We start from the raw sequence: 17624 nt of genomic DNA, 5'->3' as shown, positions 1-17624 counted from the left end.
CTATCTCCAACTCCCTTTTTATACATTCCCGTCTCCTTATTTGGCTTTCTCAGTCTTCTCTGCCTCCACCTCTACCTCACTCTGTTGTCTCGCTCACCCTCACTCTACATCCCCCCTCTCTCCCTCTTTTGCTTCCACCTTATTTCAAACTCTGCTTCTCATGCATGCAAGCTTATAACCACAAATATATATATATTTTTTTTATGTGCAGTTCTTAAGAAATCCCAACTTTGTGCGCATGGTAACAAATATATGTTGTAAATTGTTCATTAATGTGTAAAATCTCATTCTTTTGCTTGTCTTTACTGAGAAACTGGTAAATAATGTGAACTTTTTTTTTTTTTTTTAAATCAACAAGACCCCCCCCCCCCCCCCCCCCCCATATAATATGTAAGAAAAGCACACTGAATGGGTTTGGCTTGGCAGTCTTGGGCTGGATTGAAACCATGCCATTTCGCCTCTCAGTGGTGCACATCAAGCATGCGCCTCTCCTGTCCCTCTTTACCCTTACTCAGGTAAGTCCTATTTTAAAGCCAATCCTCCTGACCACATTCACCCACAGAGCAAAAATCACACATGCAAGTGAGAATTGTCCCAACCGGTTTCAGTCTGTAAGGGCCTTGTCAAAAAACATCAGACCACCACATATCGGCCTCCGGAACCAAAATTAGACAAGCATGATCTAAGCAAACCAGGTTCTTATGACCTTTTGCCAAATTGTGCATTTCCTTCCCAGAAGCATCAAGAGGATAGTGCTTGCAGAACACACTTGGGGTACCCTGTTAGCGGACCTTCAGAGCACTCTGACAAGCAGATACATAGAAAATGAAACTCAAATCATGCTGACTGGTGGAATGTGCGTTGAAATACAAAAGGTAATCAATCTGGTAACGGTGGTCATGAATGCAGCTTTGTTTGTGTTAATGCTACTATGCCTGGTTCATGGCTAAGTTCCCATTTGTGTGGTAACTGTGGGTGAATATCAGACTGCCCCTCCTCAAGTGTGTGAAAATGCAGGTATTGTCTTTTTGCAAAGAGTATATTCACAAAATCCCACAGAATGCAAACAAAGTGGAGAGGAATGGGAATATTCCTTGTTTATGATATAAAAGAGAACCATGGGATTAACGGGGTGCTGCATACCCACCTTGGAAATGACCACTAGAAGAAACGTCTTTATGAATCTGAAGCATGATTTCCGTGCCTTATACCAAAACATTTTTATATATAGACAAATGTTAAGAGAACTGTCACACAAAAGATACTGTGGAAGGGTCTGCACACCAAGCTCCATATTCTAGCTGAGAACATTCACTTGCAACCAAGATCTGCTGTCTTGATAACCATCTCTGGTACCTTACACAAGAGGATGGGTTCATGTTTCCAACCTCTGAAATGGGGGCAAAAGCGGGGTGGTCCAAGATAAAGTTGGACTGATTGCTCAGTAGAGAATTTCTATGTGTGGGAAGGAATATGCTACTTACCAGTATGCATCTGTTCTTGGCATGTAGAGCTGCAGATCTATACACTGTGCATAGCTCGCCATCTGGTGTTGGGCCCGGATGTTTGCAGTTTGTTTTTCCTCTTGGAAAGTCTTTGGAAGTCACGAGTTCGGTGACTCCTCCTCTGGTTCGTATTGCGCATGGGCTTCGACTCCATCCTCAGATTGTTTTTCGCCAGCAGGGAAAGATGGAGCGTAGTAGTAACAGTAAAGAAACCCATGTGTATTGTATCTAAATAAGATAAGACTGGAACGGATAGCCGGGGAGGCGTGTATAGATCTGCAGCTCTACATGCCAAGAACAGATGCATACTGGTAAGTAGCATATTCCGTTCGAGGCATATGAGCTGCAGATTATACACTGTGCATAGATTATATAGCAGTACCCAACCCTAGCGGCGACCACCGGCATCCGCTGCAGTTGTTTGAAACAGTGTTTTTAGTACAGCCTGGCCCACACTAGCTTGTTGCTTGGTTTGCACATCTACACAGTAATGTTTTGTGAAGGTGTGCGGTGTTGACCATGTCGCTGCTTTGCAGACGTCATCTAGTGGTATGTTCCCTAGGAAAGCCATAGAAGCCCCTATCTTCCTTGTAGAGTGGGCTTTAGGGGGAACAGATAGCGTTCGTTTTGCTTTGTGGCAGCAAATCTGTATGCATTTTACAATCCACCTAGCTATCCCTGATTTAGAAATAGGGTTGCCTTTGTGTAGTGGGGAGAAGGGGACAAATAGCTGTTTGGTTTTCCTGAAAGGTTGTGTCCTTTGGATGTAGTAAAGTAAAGCCCTTTTAATATCCAGTGTGTGTAAGGCCCTTTCCGCAACTGTTTGGGGTTGCGAGAAAAAGACTGGTAATTCTACCGACTGGTTTAGATGGAATGGAGAAATTACTTTGGGTAGAAATTTGGGGTTGGTGCGGAGTACAACCTTGTTCTGATGCATCTGGAGAAAAGGTTCCTGTATAGTGAGTGCTTGTATTTCACTAACCCTTCTGAGGGAAGTGATGGCCACTAGAAAAGCTGTTTTCCATGTAAGAAATTGCAGCTCGCATTTATGTAATGGTTCGAAAGGGGGTCCCATTAACCGTGTGAGGACTATATTCAAGTTCCAGACAGGAGAGGGTGGTACTCTGGGTGGAATTACTCTTTTGAGGCCTTCCATAAAGGCTTTGATGGCAGGCACTTTGAAAAGTGAGAGGTGCTGCCTGTTCTGTAAATAAGCAGCAATTGCAGCGAGGTGTAACCGAATGGAAGTATATGCTAGGTTACACCTTTGTAAATGGGGTAAATAACATATAATGTGCTGTATGGATGCATTTAAAGGATTGATTGTGTTGTTGTGGCAGTAAAAAACAAATCTTTTCCACTTTGCTGCATAGCACGCTCTAGTAGTAGGGCGTCTAGCTTCCCTGATAATGTTCATGCAATCAGGGGGAAGGTTAAGGTATCCGAATTCTAGGACCTCAGGAGCCAGATCGCAAGGTTGAGCTGAGCTGGGTCCGGGTGTCTGATCTCTCCATGGTTCTGGGTTAGGAGGCATGGTGAGAGGTGCAGCTTTTGGTGTGGTACTACCGAGAGTTCCAGCAGTGTGGTGTACCACGGTTGTCTGGCCCATGTTGGAGCTACAAGGATCAGAGTTAGGAAATGCTGTTGTAGCTTTCGCACCACTAATGGAATTAGTGGGAGAGGTGGAAAAGCGTATGCAAATTTGTTTGACCAGTTCATCCATATCGCATTGCCTTTGGACAATGGGTGTGGATATCTGGCGGCGAAGCTTGGGCATTTTTTGTTTTCGTGGGTGGCGAATAGGTCTATGTGTGGATGCCCCCACTCCTGAAAGAACGGGTGAAGAACTTGTGGGTGAAGTTCCCACTCGTGGATCTGCTGTGTCTGCCTGCTGAGCAGATCTGCCATGGTGTTTTGGACTCCTGGGAAGTGCTGGGCTAGGAGAAAAATCTTTTGTGGAATTGCCCATCTCCATATGCTCTGTGCTAACTGAGAGAGCTGTGGAGAGTGTGTGCCCCCCTGTTTTTGAATGTAGTACATGGCAGTCATGTTGTCTGTGCGAATGAGGACTGCCTTGCCTGAAACCTGAGTCTGGAAGGATTTTAGGGCAAGGAAGATCGCCAGTAACTCCAGATGGTTGATGTGGAGTAACTTCTGTTGCGGCGTCCATGTGCCTTGTGCTGTGAGATGCAACAGATGAGCTCCCCAGCCGGAGAGCGATGCATCTGCTGTTAGAATTATCTGTGGGACCGGGTCCAGGAACGGTCGACCTCTGGAAAGGTTTGTGGTGTTCCACCACTGCAGAGAGCGATGGGTGCGACGGTCTACCAACACCAGATCTGTCAGTTGTCCCTGGGCCTGGTTCCACTGGCGCGCTAAGCACTCTTGGAGTGAACGCATTTGGAGTCTTGCATGGGGCACTATAAAGATGCAAGAGGCCATCATCCCTATGAGCTGCATAAACACTCTTGCTGGGAAAGAGTGTTGACATAGGAATTTTTTACGAAGAGCCTGTATTTTTGCAATCCTGGCAGGATTGGGATAGGCTATGGCTTTTGAGGTGTCTATGGTGGCTCCGAGATATTGTTTTGTGTGTGATGGTACCAGGTGGGATTTTTGATGGTTCACCGTGAAACCTAGCTGGTGAAGTAGTTGGACTGTAGCGGCGGTATGTTGCAAACATTGTTGGTAGGACGTAGCTTTTATCAGCCAATCGTCCAGATATGGGAAAACGTGAACGTGCTGTCTTCTGAGGTGTGCAGCCACTACTGCTAGGCACTTGGTGAAAACCCTTGGTGCTGTTACCCCGAACGGGAGCACCTTGAACTGGTAGTGTTGTCCGTCCACCACAAATCTTAGGTACTTTCTGTGAGACTGGTGTACTGAGATGTGAAAGTATGCGTCTTTCAAATCCAGAGTGGTGAGAAAGTCGTTCTTGGAGAGGAGTGGAAGGACCTGTTGAAGGGTTACCATGTGAAAATGGTCTGAATGTATGTAGGTGTTTAGAGGTCTGAGATCTAGGATAGGTCGTAGAGTCTCGTCTGTCTTTGGAATCAGAAAGTACAGGGAGTAGACCCCTACATTTTGTTGATTTATGGGGACCTGCTCTATTGCTCCTTTTTGCAGGAGGGAGATCACCTCTTGTGTTAGTAGCGCAGTATGTTCTTGAGACATAGGGCGGTGCCTGGGTGGAATGTTTGGGAGGGTAGATGTTAATTCTAGGCAATACCCTGACTGAATAATTTGTGTCACCCATCTGTCTGAGGTGATTGTCTCCCAGACATGAAGGAAATGTTGTAGTCTGCCCCCGACCGGAGTGGAATGGTCTGGAGGGAGCGGGGGAAAGTCATTGGGCAGGAGGTGTGGCATAGCGGGCGGTATTTGTCTTGCCTCTGCCCTTATTATTATTGCCTCTGTATCCGCCTCTTAGATAACCCTTTGTGAAGGTAGATTGAGGAGGGGATTTGTAGGACGTGGATGCACTATCCGAGGAGTAGCCTCTGCCCGTGCCCCGAAAGGAAGAGTGGCGAAAGGAGCGCCTGGGAGTATGTGACTGCAGGGCTCCCATGGATTTCGCCGTGTCTGTATCTTTTTTCGAGGGCTTCGTCTACTTTGGGGCCAAATAGATGATCTTGGTCGAATGGGTGGTTTAATATAGAGGCTTGTACCTCCGGTTTAAACCCTGAAACTCTGAGCCAGGCATGGCGACGGAGAAGGACACTGGTGTTTATGGCCCTGGAGGCTGTATCTGCTGCATCTAGGGCACATCTTATCGAGGTGTTGGTTATTGTTTTCCCCTCTTGAATCAGTTCATTAGCCCTAGTCTTGTACTTTTCAGGGAGATGATGCATGATGGTCTCTAGCTCATCATAATGCGCCCTGTCGTAACGGGCCAACAATGCCTGCGTATTGGCAATACGCCAGATATTGGCCGCTTGTGACGCAGTGCGCTTCCCTGACGCATATAGGAGCTTGGATTCTTTGTCAGGTGGGGGCGCCTCGCCTGAGAATTTGAGCGCTTCCTAGCTGTAGACACCACTAGGGAGTCTAATGGTGCAGGGCCTTTAATGTAAGAAGGGTCTGTGGGTGCGGCTTTGTAGTTTTTCTCTATCCGAGGGTTTAGGTGCCTGGCCCTGACTGGGTCTTTAAAAACCTCAGGGGCACATTTAATTACGCCCTTTAACATAGGTAGAATGGCAGTGGACCTATGTGTAACGTCAAAGGTGTCTAGGAGAAAATCTTCCTCCACTGGGTCTGTGTGTAACTCCACCCCGTGGTAGTGTGCCGCCCGTTGTAACAAGTGGTGAAAACCCAAGGAATCTTCAGGAGGGGATGGCCTAGATGGATAGAGGTCATCCTGTGGGACATCTGGGATGTCCGGATTGTTATCCCATGGGTCTGGAGATCCAGTAGGGGTGGGATCTTGTGGCCCATCTGCTGGTCCCCCAAATCGTCTGGGACAGGAGACAAGGTGGGGGAACGATGAGGTGGAGGGGGTGGAGGTGGAGAGGGTGGAGGAGGTGGGGAAGGCACCCTGAAAGGAGAGGTAGCAATGTCCTTTCTCTTTGGAGGTGGAGGTGGAGGTGGAGGTGGAGCTGGTTTGTCCAAGTGTCTCTTTTTTGAAGACAATGTCAAGTGTCCAGTTTTTGGATCCTTGGTGAGTGTTTTTTGCAGAGGATCCGGTGTGAAAAGTTCCTGCGACACTGGTTGTTCGGTCGGCGCCGAAGGTTTCAGGGCCGACGGCTTTTTAGGCTTATCGAAGCCGTGCTTCCTTGGAACCTCCGATTTTTTGGTCGGTGCCGAAGAAGGCCTCGGCACGGGAGTGTCGGTGCCGAGGGCCTTGTGAGGTTTGGTCGGCGCCGGAGGAGCAGGTTTCGACACCGAAGACTTCGGTGCCGGGTTCGGTGTGGAGGTGGAGGCCGATTTTTTCTTCGGTGCCGAAGGGTGTTTCTCAGCACCGGTGGTCGGCTGGCTTGAGCCCGAGCTGCCGGAAGGCTTAATAGGCTTCTTTACCGGGCCCGAAGGTGGGGTGTGAGAAGCAGTGTCCTGGGTCTTGCCTAGGCCCGGAGGCGAAGGTGTGACCGAAGCCTTTTTTGGTATCGGCGTGGGAGGGGGTATTGTACTCACGACCAGCTGCGCAGGGGTGATGTCCTCCACATCTGAGTCGTTGGCCTCGGAAGCGCTGACGAGGTTGTCGTCCTCCTGTTCGACGTCCTGCTGTCCTGGAGCTTCGACGTCGTCCCCGAAGATGTCGACTGGAGCGGAGGTCGAGGAGTGCGCCATGTTGCGTCTAGCCCGTCGATCTCGAATGGTCTTTTTTGAGCGAAAAGACTTGCAGGCGGGACAGTCTCGGGCCTCGTGTTCTGGGGAGAGGAAGAGGTTGCACACCTCATGAAGATCGGTGTGGGGAAACTTGGACCCACATCGAGGGCACTTCTTGAAGGGAGTTCTTTCCATCAGTCGAGACCGGAGCCGGAATAGGCCCGAAGGCCGCCGTCGACGACCGAATCAAAGAAGTGCCGAAGAGAAGATGAGTAAGATGATTTATTATCTGAAGAAGCTTGATGAGCGAGGATTTTTGCGTCGATCGTTGAACTGGTAAGTTCGGAACCGGAGCGCTTAGTATTACATCCGAGCCCGATGGCGGTAAAAAACATTCTCAGGATGGAGCCGAAGCCCATGCGCAATACGAACCAGAGGAGGAGCCACCGAACTCGTGACTTCAAAAGACTTTCCAAGAGGAAAAACAAACTGCAAACATCCAGGCCCAACACCAGATGGCGAGCTATGCACAGTGTATAATCTGCAGCTCATATGCCTCGAACTCATTGTTTGAAGACAGAGACAGCAAGACCCAATCCTCCCTGTTTGCTGACATAGAACATCACAGTCACATTGTCCATAAATGTCTGGACAGACCATTTGCAAAGAGAAGAAAAGAAGGCCTTGAGCACCAACCAGATTTCCCTCAGTTCCACAAGGCTGATACGAAGTACCTACGTCTCTTATCTCCAGCTCCTCAAAATGATCACCCCAACAACAGTGAAGAGAGAGCAGGACACCACAGCAGCCATGGCTATTGAAGACCAGGAGTACATTCCATGTGACAGGTGCTGTTCCAAGGACTACCAAGTTAGGTTTGCTGCTGTGTCCCAGGAGATCATTATGGTATCCACTACATCTCGCCCCCTGCTGTAACCCTGCAGAGGCACCACTGGAGAGTCCTCATATGCCAGACTGTGTACATAGGGATGCAGAAAATCAGCAGACCTTGGAGAACCATCAGATTGGAATTCAAGCTCCTCACCGAAACCTTGGAATCATACCCCAAATGTCTCAGACACTCTGGAGAGGACTGAAAGCAGGCTGCGATGTTGTGTTCAGTACAGGCCCTATGTACAGGAAGAGCTCTGAGGGCTGTAGGTGAGACTTAGGTGGTGCATTGATTGGAAACCTTAAGGAACTGCAGAGATGCTGTTGCTGGCAAGAAAAGCAAAACCATTGTGGTGAACCGAATTTGAGCCGCTAGTCCTCCAGGTACAGATATGCTGAATTGTCAGCACTCCTGAGATGGGCCACGACTACTACTATCACCTTAATGAAGACTCGAGGTGTTAATATCAGTACGAATGAGAAGACTGGTAGTCGGTAGACATTACCACAAAATGCAAGCACCTCTTGTACAACCACAGGATTGGTATATAAAAAATATACATCATTCAGGTTGAGGGACACTAGCCAGACTTCTACTACCATGGCCAGAAGTACCCGAGCCAGGAACCGCATCTTTATTTTCTTGCAGAAAAAATGGTTCAGGAAACCAAGGTCTAGGATCGGGTACAAAGACTGCTGTCCTTCTCTGAACCACAAGTTAACAAGAGTAGCACCCTTGTCTCATCTTTAGCTCTTGCACCAACGCCTTCATTTCTTTTTGCGGCAGGAATGCTACCTCCTGCTACAGCACCCTGAGATGGTATTTTGATTGAAGAGAAAGTAAAAGAGATTGGGGGGTGGGGGACTGCTGGAAAAGTAGGGCATGTCATCTTTCTACAATTGGAAAAACCCATATGTCTGATGTGATGGCTTTCCAGGCAGCTAAAACATGCTTCTGCAAGGACTAACTAAAGAGGCTTTCCTAGTGGTGCTGGGGAAGGAGGAGAAGGACTGCTAAGCCTGACAGCCTCTGCTTTCTTTGTTCCTACACACCCCGAAGAGTTGGCTCTGCTATTGCAGGGGCTACACAGGCTGGAAAAAATTAAATGAAAAACCTCTCTAAATGAATTGTCAATAGTCCTTTGCTGGGGACTGCAGGCCCCAAGATCAGGTGGTAACCGTACTTAGTTTAAACCGCTCCAGGGCAGCATCAGCTTTAAATTTAATAGCCATGCCAGGTTTACCAGTAACAATTGGACATCACTTGAGAAGCCTGTAAACCTGTACCCTGCAGGTCAAATGAGGAGAATCGAAGAGTCCATTTCTCTGGGTATTTATACCTGCTGGCGCCGGGAATTCAGAATAGACTTGCGTGAGAGGTAGGGCGCCTGAAAAGTCACCGGTGCCATAGCTGGCAGCGCTACTAGTAGGGCCATTTCATCTGGAGGTATCTTCACCGTGTCTGGTCCCAAAGATGACCCTAATAGAAGCAGGCAGCGCTGAAGAGACTTACTTTTGCAGCCTCTCGGGGAAGAGTCACCATGTCTCTTATTTCTGTGACGCCTGCCCTTCTCTCTGAAGCGTGTTGAACATGGGGTCACCTCAAATGAGAGCAGAGCGTGAATGGCATCGAGACAGAACCAATGCTCATCACAGGCCATAAACCACTTGGCCTCGCACTTAGTGATGGCCTTGGGATTTATACTTTGACACAGGTGACATGACCTGGCATCATGTCTGGGCATTCAAGCATCAAAGACCCATCTCACGAAGGTCTGTAATATACATATGCCCTCCAGAGTCATGACAGGGCTTAAAACCAGACTTCCTGGGAGGGGACGTTTTCTCTACTAAGTTTGAAAAATAGAGGAAAAACTGACAGAATGGCAAGAGAGAGAGCTCCAGATCCACACCACAAAGGAACAGAAAAAAGGTAACCAACATTGATGGGTCGAGGCGAGCGCTATATGGCTCACCATTTCCGGTTCCTAGATGGATCCCGCATCCCCCCACTGTTGAAGGAAAACTGTGAATATTTTCTAGATACAGTCTGGCCCCCCTAGGTATGTATGGTAGCTAAGTATCCATCAGACGGTGTGTGTATTTCTAACTTTGTACATGTATGTGTGACAAGTTGAAAGAGAAGGGAGAGACACAGTGACAGCAGCTTTGCTATAACTGTCCTAGCACTCAACCTGGCAGAGTGCCACATGCTGCTCAAAGCAGTCTTCCCCAGAATGCGGGCGTCCGTTCTCAGCAGAATCTTGCCAACTTAGGGAGTGCACTTTCGAAATATGTGCAAGGACCTTGCACTGCAGCAGGGTTAATTAAGCCCCTCCAGTGAAGGGTCATGATCCCAGAAGGGGGTCATGCCCTCCTTTACAATGAATGTGTGAGGTCTACAGTGTACACCTTAAATTGTTCATCATAAGACTTGGTTCATGAGCTACAGAGAACAGTTCATGATGCAAAACACATGAATACATAGAGAAGGAAAACCCTCTTCTCCTTGGATCATACTGAGGAGAAAAATGGCATTAAATAAAAATCAAGTTTACCCATTTCTACATATAACTCCCGTACACATACAGTGAGAATTCATTAACTTCCAACCTGAAAAGACCCAGCCTAAATATATCCAAATTTTAAACTAAATTCAATCCTCTCCTCCCATGTGTACCGAAATAAATGTATTTCAAAGGTACAAGTATGTACTTAATTACCTTCTCAAGTCCGTTGAGCACAGGAATCAGGAATCGGACATCTGGCAGCCGTTTCTGGTACAGATCCCGTACTCGTTTCACCAGCTCTGGTGATGGGGGTACTGGAGGTTTAGGACAAAATACAGCGTTGACTAAACAAAGAGGATTACTCAGGAACGCAAACTGTTACCCTTCCAACCCCAAAAGCCCTCATCAAGAAACAAAATGAAACATTAAAGAAAATAATTAGCAAACACCTCCCATATCTCCACTCTTGCACACAAAGTTATACTCCTTTGCGGCATCAGTAGATATAACTTGTACTAAACAATATCTGAATGACCTCACTATAGCCTGGCTTTATGATGAGCATAGATGCGTGTTATTTTAAATGCTTTCCATAGTTGATACTGAGGGGGCCTTTTTAACCTGGCCAGGGGTAAGCACGCTGGCGTTTAAGATGCATTTGTCCCTCACTTGCTGAGTGTATACAAAGACCACCTCATGGATGTTCTTTTGCCCCTTCCCTGAGAAGGCATATTCCATTTTTTCCAACGCCTTAAAAATGAAGAAACCAGTTGTATTTCCTATAGACTCCTGTTCCTGATCAATGCTGATGAACAAGTTAATTCCCTTTGGTAACTTTCTTTCTGGTGGATGCTTTATATAACCGCATATTAATCTCCTTTAGAATATCCCTTGACACCAGCTTGGATCCGGAAACTTTTACACAGCAGTTCTCCTGCACACAGGTAGGTTGTGCAAGGCAACTCCACATTGACTTTGTTCTGCTCGGAAGTGACGAACAGAGCCACAAAAGTGCCATCCCTGTGAGCTGATGTCAGTTTTTCTCTTAACACTGTCTGCACCCCGAGAAGCTGAGCATGAAATCCCATCAGACTACCAGAGTGCAGATCTCTAGCTTGAGACCTTTCAAAATCACTCGATAGAACTGGGTGGGCAGTGAGTAATCTGTGGTTAGATACAGTATCCATCAGAAACAGCATTACCTAAGTAACCTGTTCTTCTGATGGGTACCTCAAACCGCAGATTCCTCATTTTCATAACAGACACCAAAGCAGTACCTCCGAAGGTGGAGGGTCTTTGTAATGGACTTCGACCAAAGAGTCCCACGCGCTGACACCATTTGCTTTCTAGGACGGCAGGCCCCGAAGTTGGAGCTCCCTCAGCAAATTGGCTTTGAACAGTGTACAGATTTAAGGACTTGGAATATTATTAAAGGATAGAGTCCAATTCACAGAACGGGGAGGTTTGGTGAGGAATCGGCAGTTAGACAGAGTCTCTATCAGAATGAGTGTTAGCAAAGGTAAGTAACTTATTCTTCTGATAGAGACCTGTAACCGCAGATTCCTCACCTTTTGAATTGATACTAAAGCAGTACGTATTTGGAGGTGGGTCTGTGAGATGGACTCAAACCAAAAAGCCTTTAGGAGCGAGCAAGCAAAATGCCCCTCTCAGTGAACCTGGCTATCCAGGCAGTAGTGCTTTGTGAATGTATGGAGTGACACAACCCATAGCTGTCAGACAGATGTTCAGGACAGGACCTGCGAAAGACAAATCAGTGGTAACAGCCTTGGCTCTGGTGGCATAAGCTTGCACCCTTTCCGGAGGGTGCTTCGTGGCCAATGCATGGCAGATCCTAATGCAGAACAGAATCCAGCATGAGAGATTTTTTCTGCACGGCTTTGCCTTTTTTTGCTTCAGCAAACCCCACAAAGAGCTTATCGTCCACCCAGTGTTCTCTGGTACGATTGATGTAAAAGCGCAGTGCTTTCTTGGTGTCCAAGTGATGGAATCTCTCTTCCTCCTTAGAGAGGTGAGGCAGATGAACGCAGGTAAAGTGATATTCTGACTGACATGGAAAGGCATCACAACTTTCGGCAATAAGGATGCTCAGTTTGTCTAGGAAGGTGGTGGTGTACAGCAGGTAGACAGAGAACCTGAAGCTCACTTGCATGCTGCACCAATGATAAGGTGACAGGGAACACCGTCTTGAGAATAGGAAGTTGAAAAGGACAGCTGTGAATAGGCTCAAATGGAATACACATCAGTAAGCGAGGACCAAGTTAAGGTAGCACTGTGGCACGACGAAGGGAGAAGGAGGAAAGATATGTTGCAGTGCTTCCAAAATTGCATCACAGGTGATTTAAACAATGAGGGCTCACTTGGCAACCGGAAAAAAGGTCAAATGAGCCCAAAGGTAACTTTTTAGCTAGGCCCAGAGCAAAGCCTTGCCATGCAAGAGAAAAAAAAACCATCATAACTTTGCCTGGAGGTGGTCAATCTGCTCGGTGCCGCACAAAGCTACAAATTTGTTCCAATAACCGGCGTATACTGTCTTCATCGAGAGCCACCTAGCTGCTAAGAAGAAGTTTGAAGGTGTTCAGATGTCACTGCTAAATCTCCAAGCATGAGGGAGATTGCGAAGGCCTGGGTTGAGTACCCGGTGCTGTTGCAGAAACAGCAGTTCCTCTCAGAGGGTCTGATCGGAAGACAGATGCTTATGTCCTGGAGCTCTGGATACCATATTCTTCGTACCCAATCAGGGGCCAATAGAATGACTTGAGCCCAGTCCATCCAGATGTTCAGAACTTGAGGTAGACGTTATGCATCGGTTCCCACTGTCAGCTCTGGAATGGGTAGGGAGAAGGGTATGACGCCGACTCAATTGCGGTCCAATAACCATCACTGCAGATCTTTTGCAATCTCCTCTGAAATCAGGATGTAGTCAGAGAGGTCCCAATGCTATTGGATCAACTGAGACTTCACATTCCAATGCATAAACCCACAAATTCCACCTGGCGTTCTTGACAAGCAGGATGCTGGAGGCCATCTGTGCCAGCAGTCTCAGTCTACCTCAGACAGAGGCTGAAAGATCCAGATCATAGCCTGACTCCCTGGAGTCTCTTTCCGGGGGAAAGGCACAAAACCGAACCGGGTCCAGAATGGTTCCTAGGAAGGGGAGCATATGAGAAGAAGTCAGAGGTCTTTTCAGGACGCTGATAGTGTGACCCTGAAGATAACAGGTGGTCAGCTGTAGCCTGGAGGTGGTTGACAACTGCATGGGGTGAGCCCACCTTCAAAACCCGGTCATCAAGGTAGGGAAAGACTGGGAACTCTGACCTCCAAAGATGTGCTGCTACCACTGTCATCACTTTCGTGAACATCTGAAAGGCATCGGTGAGACCAAGGGGGTTTAATTCATCGGTTCACAAAGGAGCCAGAGAAAGCTTTGACCCAGGCCCCTAGGAGGGTATCAGAGATTACCTCATTTAAACATAGTAAGGGCTCAGTAGTGGTTTGCCCCGGCTGGAGTACTTCGGTCAGGTCATTGATTTTGACGTCTAAGGTGGGGAGATGGAGTTAGAGTACTTTGGCCACCCTCCACAAGAAGACTGCAAAGGAAGCACTTTCTTCATTGGTGGGACCTGGTGGTGAGATGAGGCTGGGATCAGGAGGGATTTTAAGATCACTGGCATGGAATATGCTACTTACCAGTATGCATCTGTTCTTGGCATGTAGAGCTGCAGAGTTGTACACTTACCATAGATCGCCATCTGGTGTTGGGCCCGGATGTTTGCAGTTTGTTTTTCTTCTTGGAAAGTCTTTGGAAGTCACGAGTTCGGTGACTCCTCCTTCGGTCCGTACTGCGCATGGGCTTCGGCTCCATCCTCAGATTGTTTTTCGGCAACAGGGAAATGATGGAGCGTAGTAACAGTGAGAAACCCATGTGTGTTGTATCTAAATAAGATGGACTGGAACGGATACAGGTAGCCGGGGAGGCGGGTGGGCGTGTACAACTCTGCAGCTCTACATGCCAAGAACAGATGCATACTGGTAAGTAGCATATTCCGTTCGAGGCATATGAGCTGCAGATTGTACACTTAGCATAGATTATATAGCAGTACCCAACCTTAGCGGCGACCACCGGTATCCGTTGCAGCGGTTTGAAAAAGTGTCTTTAGTACAGCCTGGCCCACACTAGCTTGCTGCTTGGAATGCACGTCTACACAGTAATGTTTTGTGAAGGTGTGCGGTGTTGACCATGTGGCTGCTTTGCAGATGTCATCTAAGGGTATGTTCCCTAGAAAAGCCATAGAAGCCCCTAACTTTCTAGTAGAGTGGGCTTTAGGTGGAACAGATAATGTTCTTTTTGCCTTTTGATAGCAAATTTGTATGCACTTTACAATCCACCTAGCTATCCCTGATTTAGAGATGGGGTTGCCTTTATGTGGTGGAGAGAAGGAAACACACAATTGTTTAGTTTTCCTGAAAGGTTGTGTCCTCTGTATGTAGTACAGTAAAGCCCTCTTAACATCAAGTGTGTGTAAGGCCCTTTCTGCAACAGATTGAGGTTGCGAGAAAAAGACAGGTAATTCCACCGATTGATTGAGATGGAAGGGGGAAATGACCTTGGGCAGAAACTTTGGATTTGTACGAAGTATCACTTTGCTGTGATGTATTTGTAAGAAAGGTTCCTGTATAGTGAACGCTTGTATTTCACCAACCCTTCTAAGGGAAGTGATAGCTACGAGGAAAGCGGTTTTCCAGGTGAGGAACTGTAGCTCGCATTTATGCATTGGTTCGAAGGGCGGACCCATTAGCCTTGTAAGAACTACATTTAGATTCCATACAGGGGAAGGTGGTGCCCTGGGAGGACTTACTCGTTTAAGACCTTCCATAAAGGCTTTAATAGCGGGCACTCTGAACAGTGATAAATGCTGTCTGTTTTGTAGATAAGCAGCAATCGCTGCTAGGTGTAGGCGTATGGAAGAATATGCCAGGTTACACCTGTGAAGATGGAGCAGATAGCATATGATGTGCTGTATGGATGCATCTAAAGGGTTGATTGTATTGTTACGGTAGTAAACCACAAATCTCTTCCACTTTGCGGCATAGCATGCTCGAGTGGTAGGACGTCTGGCTTCCTTGATAATGTTCATGCAATCAGGGGGAAGGTTAAGGTACCCAAATTCTACGATTTCAGGAGTCAGATCGCAAGGTTGAGTTGAGCTGGGTCCGGGTGCCTGATTTCTCCATGGTTCTGAGTTAGGAGGCATGGGGACAGGTGCAGTTTTTGATGTGGTACCACTGAGAGCTGTAGTAGTGTGGTGTACCACGGCTGCCTGGCCCATGTTGGAGCTACCAGAATGAGTGTGAGAGAGTGCTGTTGTAGCTTCCTTACCACTAATGGAATTAGCGGGAGAGGTGGAAAGGCGTATGCAAATTTGCCTGACCAGTTCATCCATATCGCATTGCCTTTGGACAATGGGTGTGGGTATCTGGCGGCGAAGCTTGGGCATTTTTTGTTTTCGTGGGTGGCGAAGAGGTCTATTTGAGGATGCCCCCACTTGTGGAAGAATGGGCGAAGAACCTGTGGATGCAGTTCCCATTCGTGTAGTTGTTGCGTTTGTCTGCTGAGCAGATCTGCCATGGTGTTTTGTACGCCTGGAACATGCTGTGCCAGGAGAAAGATGTTTTGAGGAATTGCCCATCTCCATATGCTCTGGGCTAAGCGAGAGAGCTGGGGAGAGTGTGTCCCCCCCCTGTTTTTGAATATAATACATTGCAGTCATATTGTCTGTGCGAATGAGGACTGCTTTGGCCGAAATCTGTTTTTGAAAAGATTTTAGGGCTAGAAAGATCGCCAAGAGCTCCAGATGGTTGATGTGGAGCGACTTTTGCTGTGGCGTCCATAGACCTTGCATTGTGAGGATTAAGAGGTGCGCTCCCCAGCCGGAGAGCGATGCGTCCGCTGTTAGAATCACCTGAGGAACCGGGTCCAGGAACGGCCGTCCTTTGGAAAGGTTTGTGGTGTTCCACCACTGCAGAGTGATGGGTGCGGCCGTCCACCAACACCAGATCCGTCAGCTGACCCTGGTCCTGGTTCCACTGTCGTGCTAGGCACTCTTGGAGTGGACGCATGTAGAGTCTTGCATGGGGCACTATGAAAATGCAAGATGCCATCATTCCTATGAGCTTCATAAACACTCTTGCTGGAAGAGAGTGTTGAGGAAGGAATGTTTTGCGCAAGGCTTGTATGCTTGCGTTTCTGGCTGAGTTTGGATAGGCAATACCTTTGGCGGTGTCTATAGTGGCTCCGAGATATTGCTTTGTGTGAGATGGTAGGAGGTGGGACTTTTGGCAGTTCACCGTGAAGCCTAGCCGGTGGAGCAGTTGAATGGTGCTGTTGGTATGTTGCACACATTGGTTGTAGGACGCGGCTTTTATGAGCCAGTCTAGGTAAGGGAAGATGTGAATATGTTGACGTCTGAGGTGTGCTGCTACAACTGCTAGGCATTTGGTAAACACCCGTGGTGCGGTGGTGACTCCGAAGGGTAGAACTGTGAACTGGTAATGTTGACCGTCCAACACAAACCTGAGGTACTTTCTGTGAGAAGCGTGTATTGGAATGTGAAAGTATGCGTCTTTCAGATCCAAGGTAGTAAGAAAGTCTCCCTGACAGAGGAGCGGGAGGACTTGTTGTAGGGTGACCATGTGGAAATGGTCTGAATGTAGGTATGCATTTAGAGGCCGGAGGTCCAGAATGGGCCTCAGGGTCCCGTCTTTCTTCGGTATTAGGAAATATAGAGAGTAGACCCCTAGATTTTGCTGATTGACGGGGACCTGCTCTATAGCGTGTTTTTGGAGGAGGGAGAGCACCTCCTGTTTGAGCAGTGTGGAAAGTTCTTGAGACATTGGACGGTGTCTTGGTGGGATATTGGGTGGGGTAGATGTTAGCTCGAGGCAGTACCCTGACCGAATAATTTGGGTCACCCATTTGCCCGATGTTATGGATTCCCATGCGTGGATAAAGTTTTGTAGTCTGCCCCCGACCGGAGTGGGATGGTCTGGGGGGAGCGGAGGGAAGTCATTGTGCTGGCGGGGTGGCAGAACGGGTGGTGTTAGTTTTGCCCCTGCCCTTATTGTTGTTGCCTCTGTAACCACCCCTTTGGTAGCCCTTTGAAAAGGTATTTTGAGGAGGGGATTTGTAGGAGGTAGAGGCGCTATCGGTGGAGTAGCCTCTGCCTGTGCCACGAAAGGATGAGCGTCGAAAGGAGCGTTTAGGGGTTTGTGATTGCAATGCCCCCATAGACTTTGCTGTGTCTGTGTCCTTTTTCATCTTTTCTAATGCTTAGTCTACCTTTGGCCCGAAGAGATTTTGTTGGTCAAAGGGGTGATTTTGTATGGACGCCTGGACTTCAGGCTTGAACCCTGAGATCCTGAGCCAGGCATGACGACG

The 17624-nt window shown here is 47.8% G+C and overlaps 1 protein-coding gene across 7 annotated transcripts in view; it reads right to left on the bottom strand.

Annotated features, from left to right (window-relative positions):
- The window catches only part of SYMPK (symplekin scaffold protein), a 1117730-nt gene that overhangs the window by 234992 nt on the left and 865114 nt on the right, over nt 1–17624 (bottom strand). For all 7 annotated transcript variants that reach the window (XM_085625602.1, XM_085625603.1, XM_085625599.1 and 4 more), the window contains one exon: nt 10382–10482. In XM_085625602.1, coding sequence (XP_085481728.1) covers nt 10382–10482 — 101 coding nt within the window. The remainder of the gene's footprint in view (nt 1–10381; nt 10483–17624) is intronic.

The sequence above is a fragment of the Triturus cristatus genome, chromosome 9 (genome assembly GCF_964204655.1).
Source record: "Triturus cristatus chromosome 9, aTriCri1.1, whole genome shotgun sequence".
NCBI classification, from domain to species: domain Eukaryota; kingdom Metazoa; phylum Chordata; class Amphibia; order Caudata; family Salamandridae; genus Triturus; species Triturus cristatus.
The sequence above is the reverse complement of the archived record's forward strand: the minus strand, read 5'-3'. Positions and strand labels throughout refer to the sequence as shown.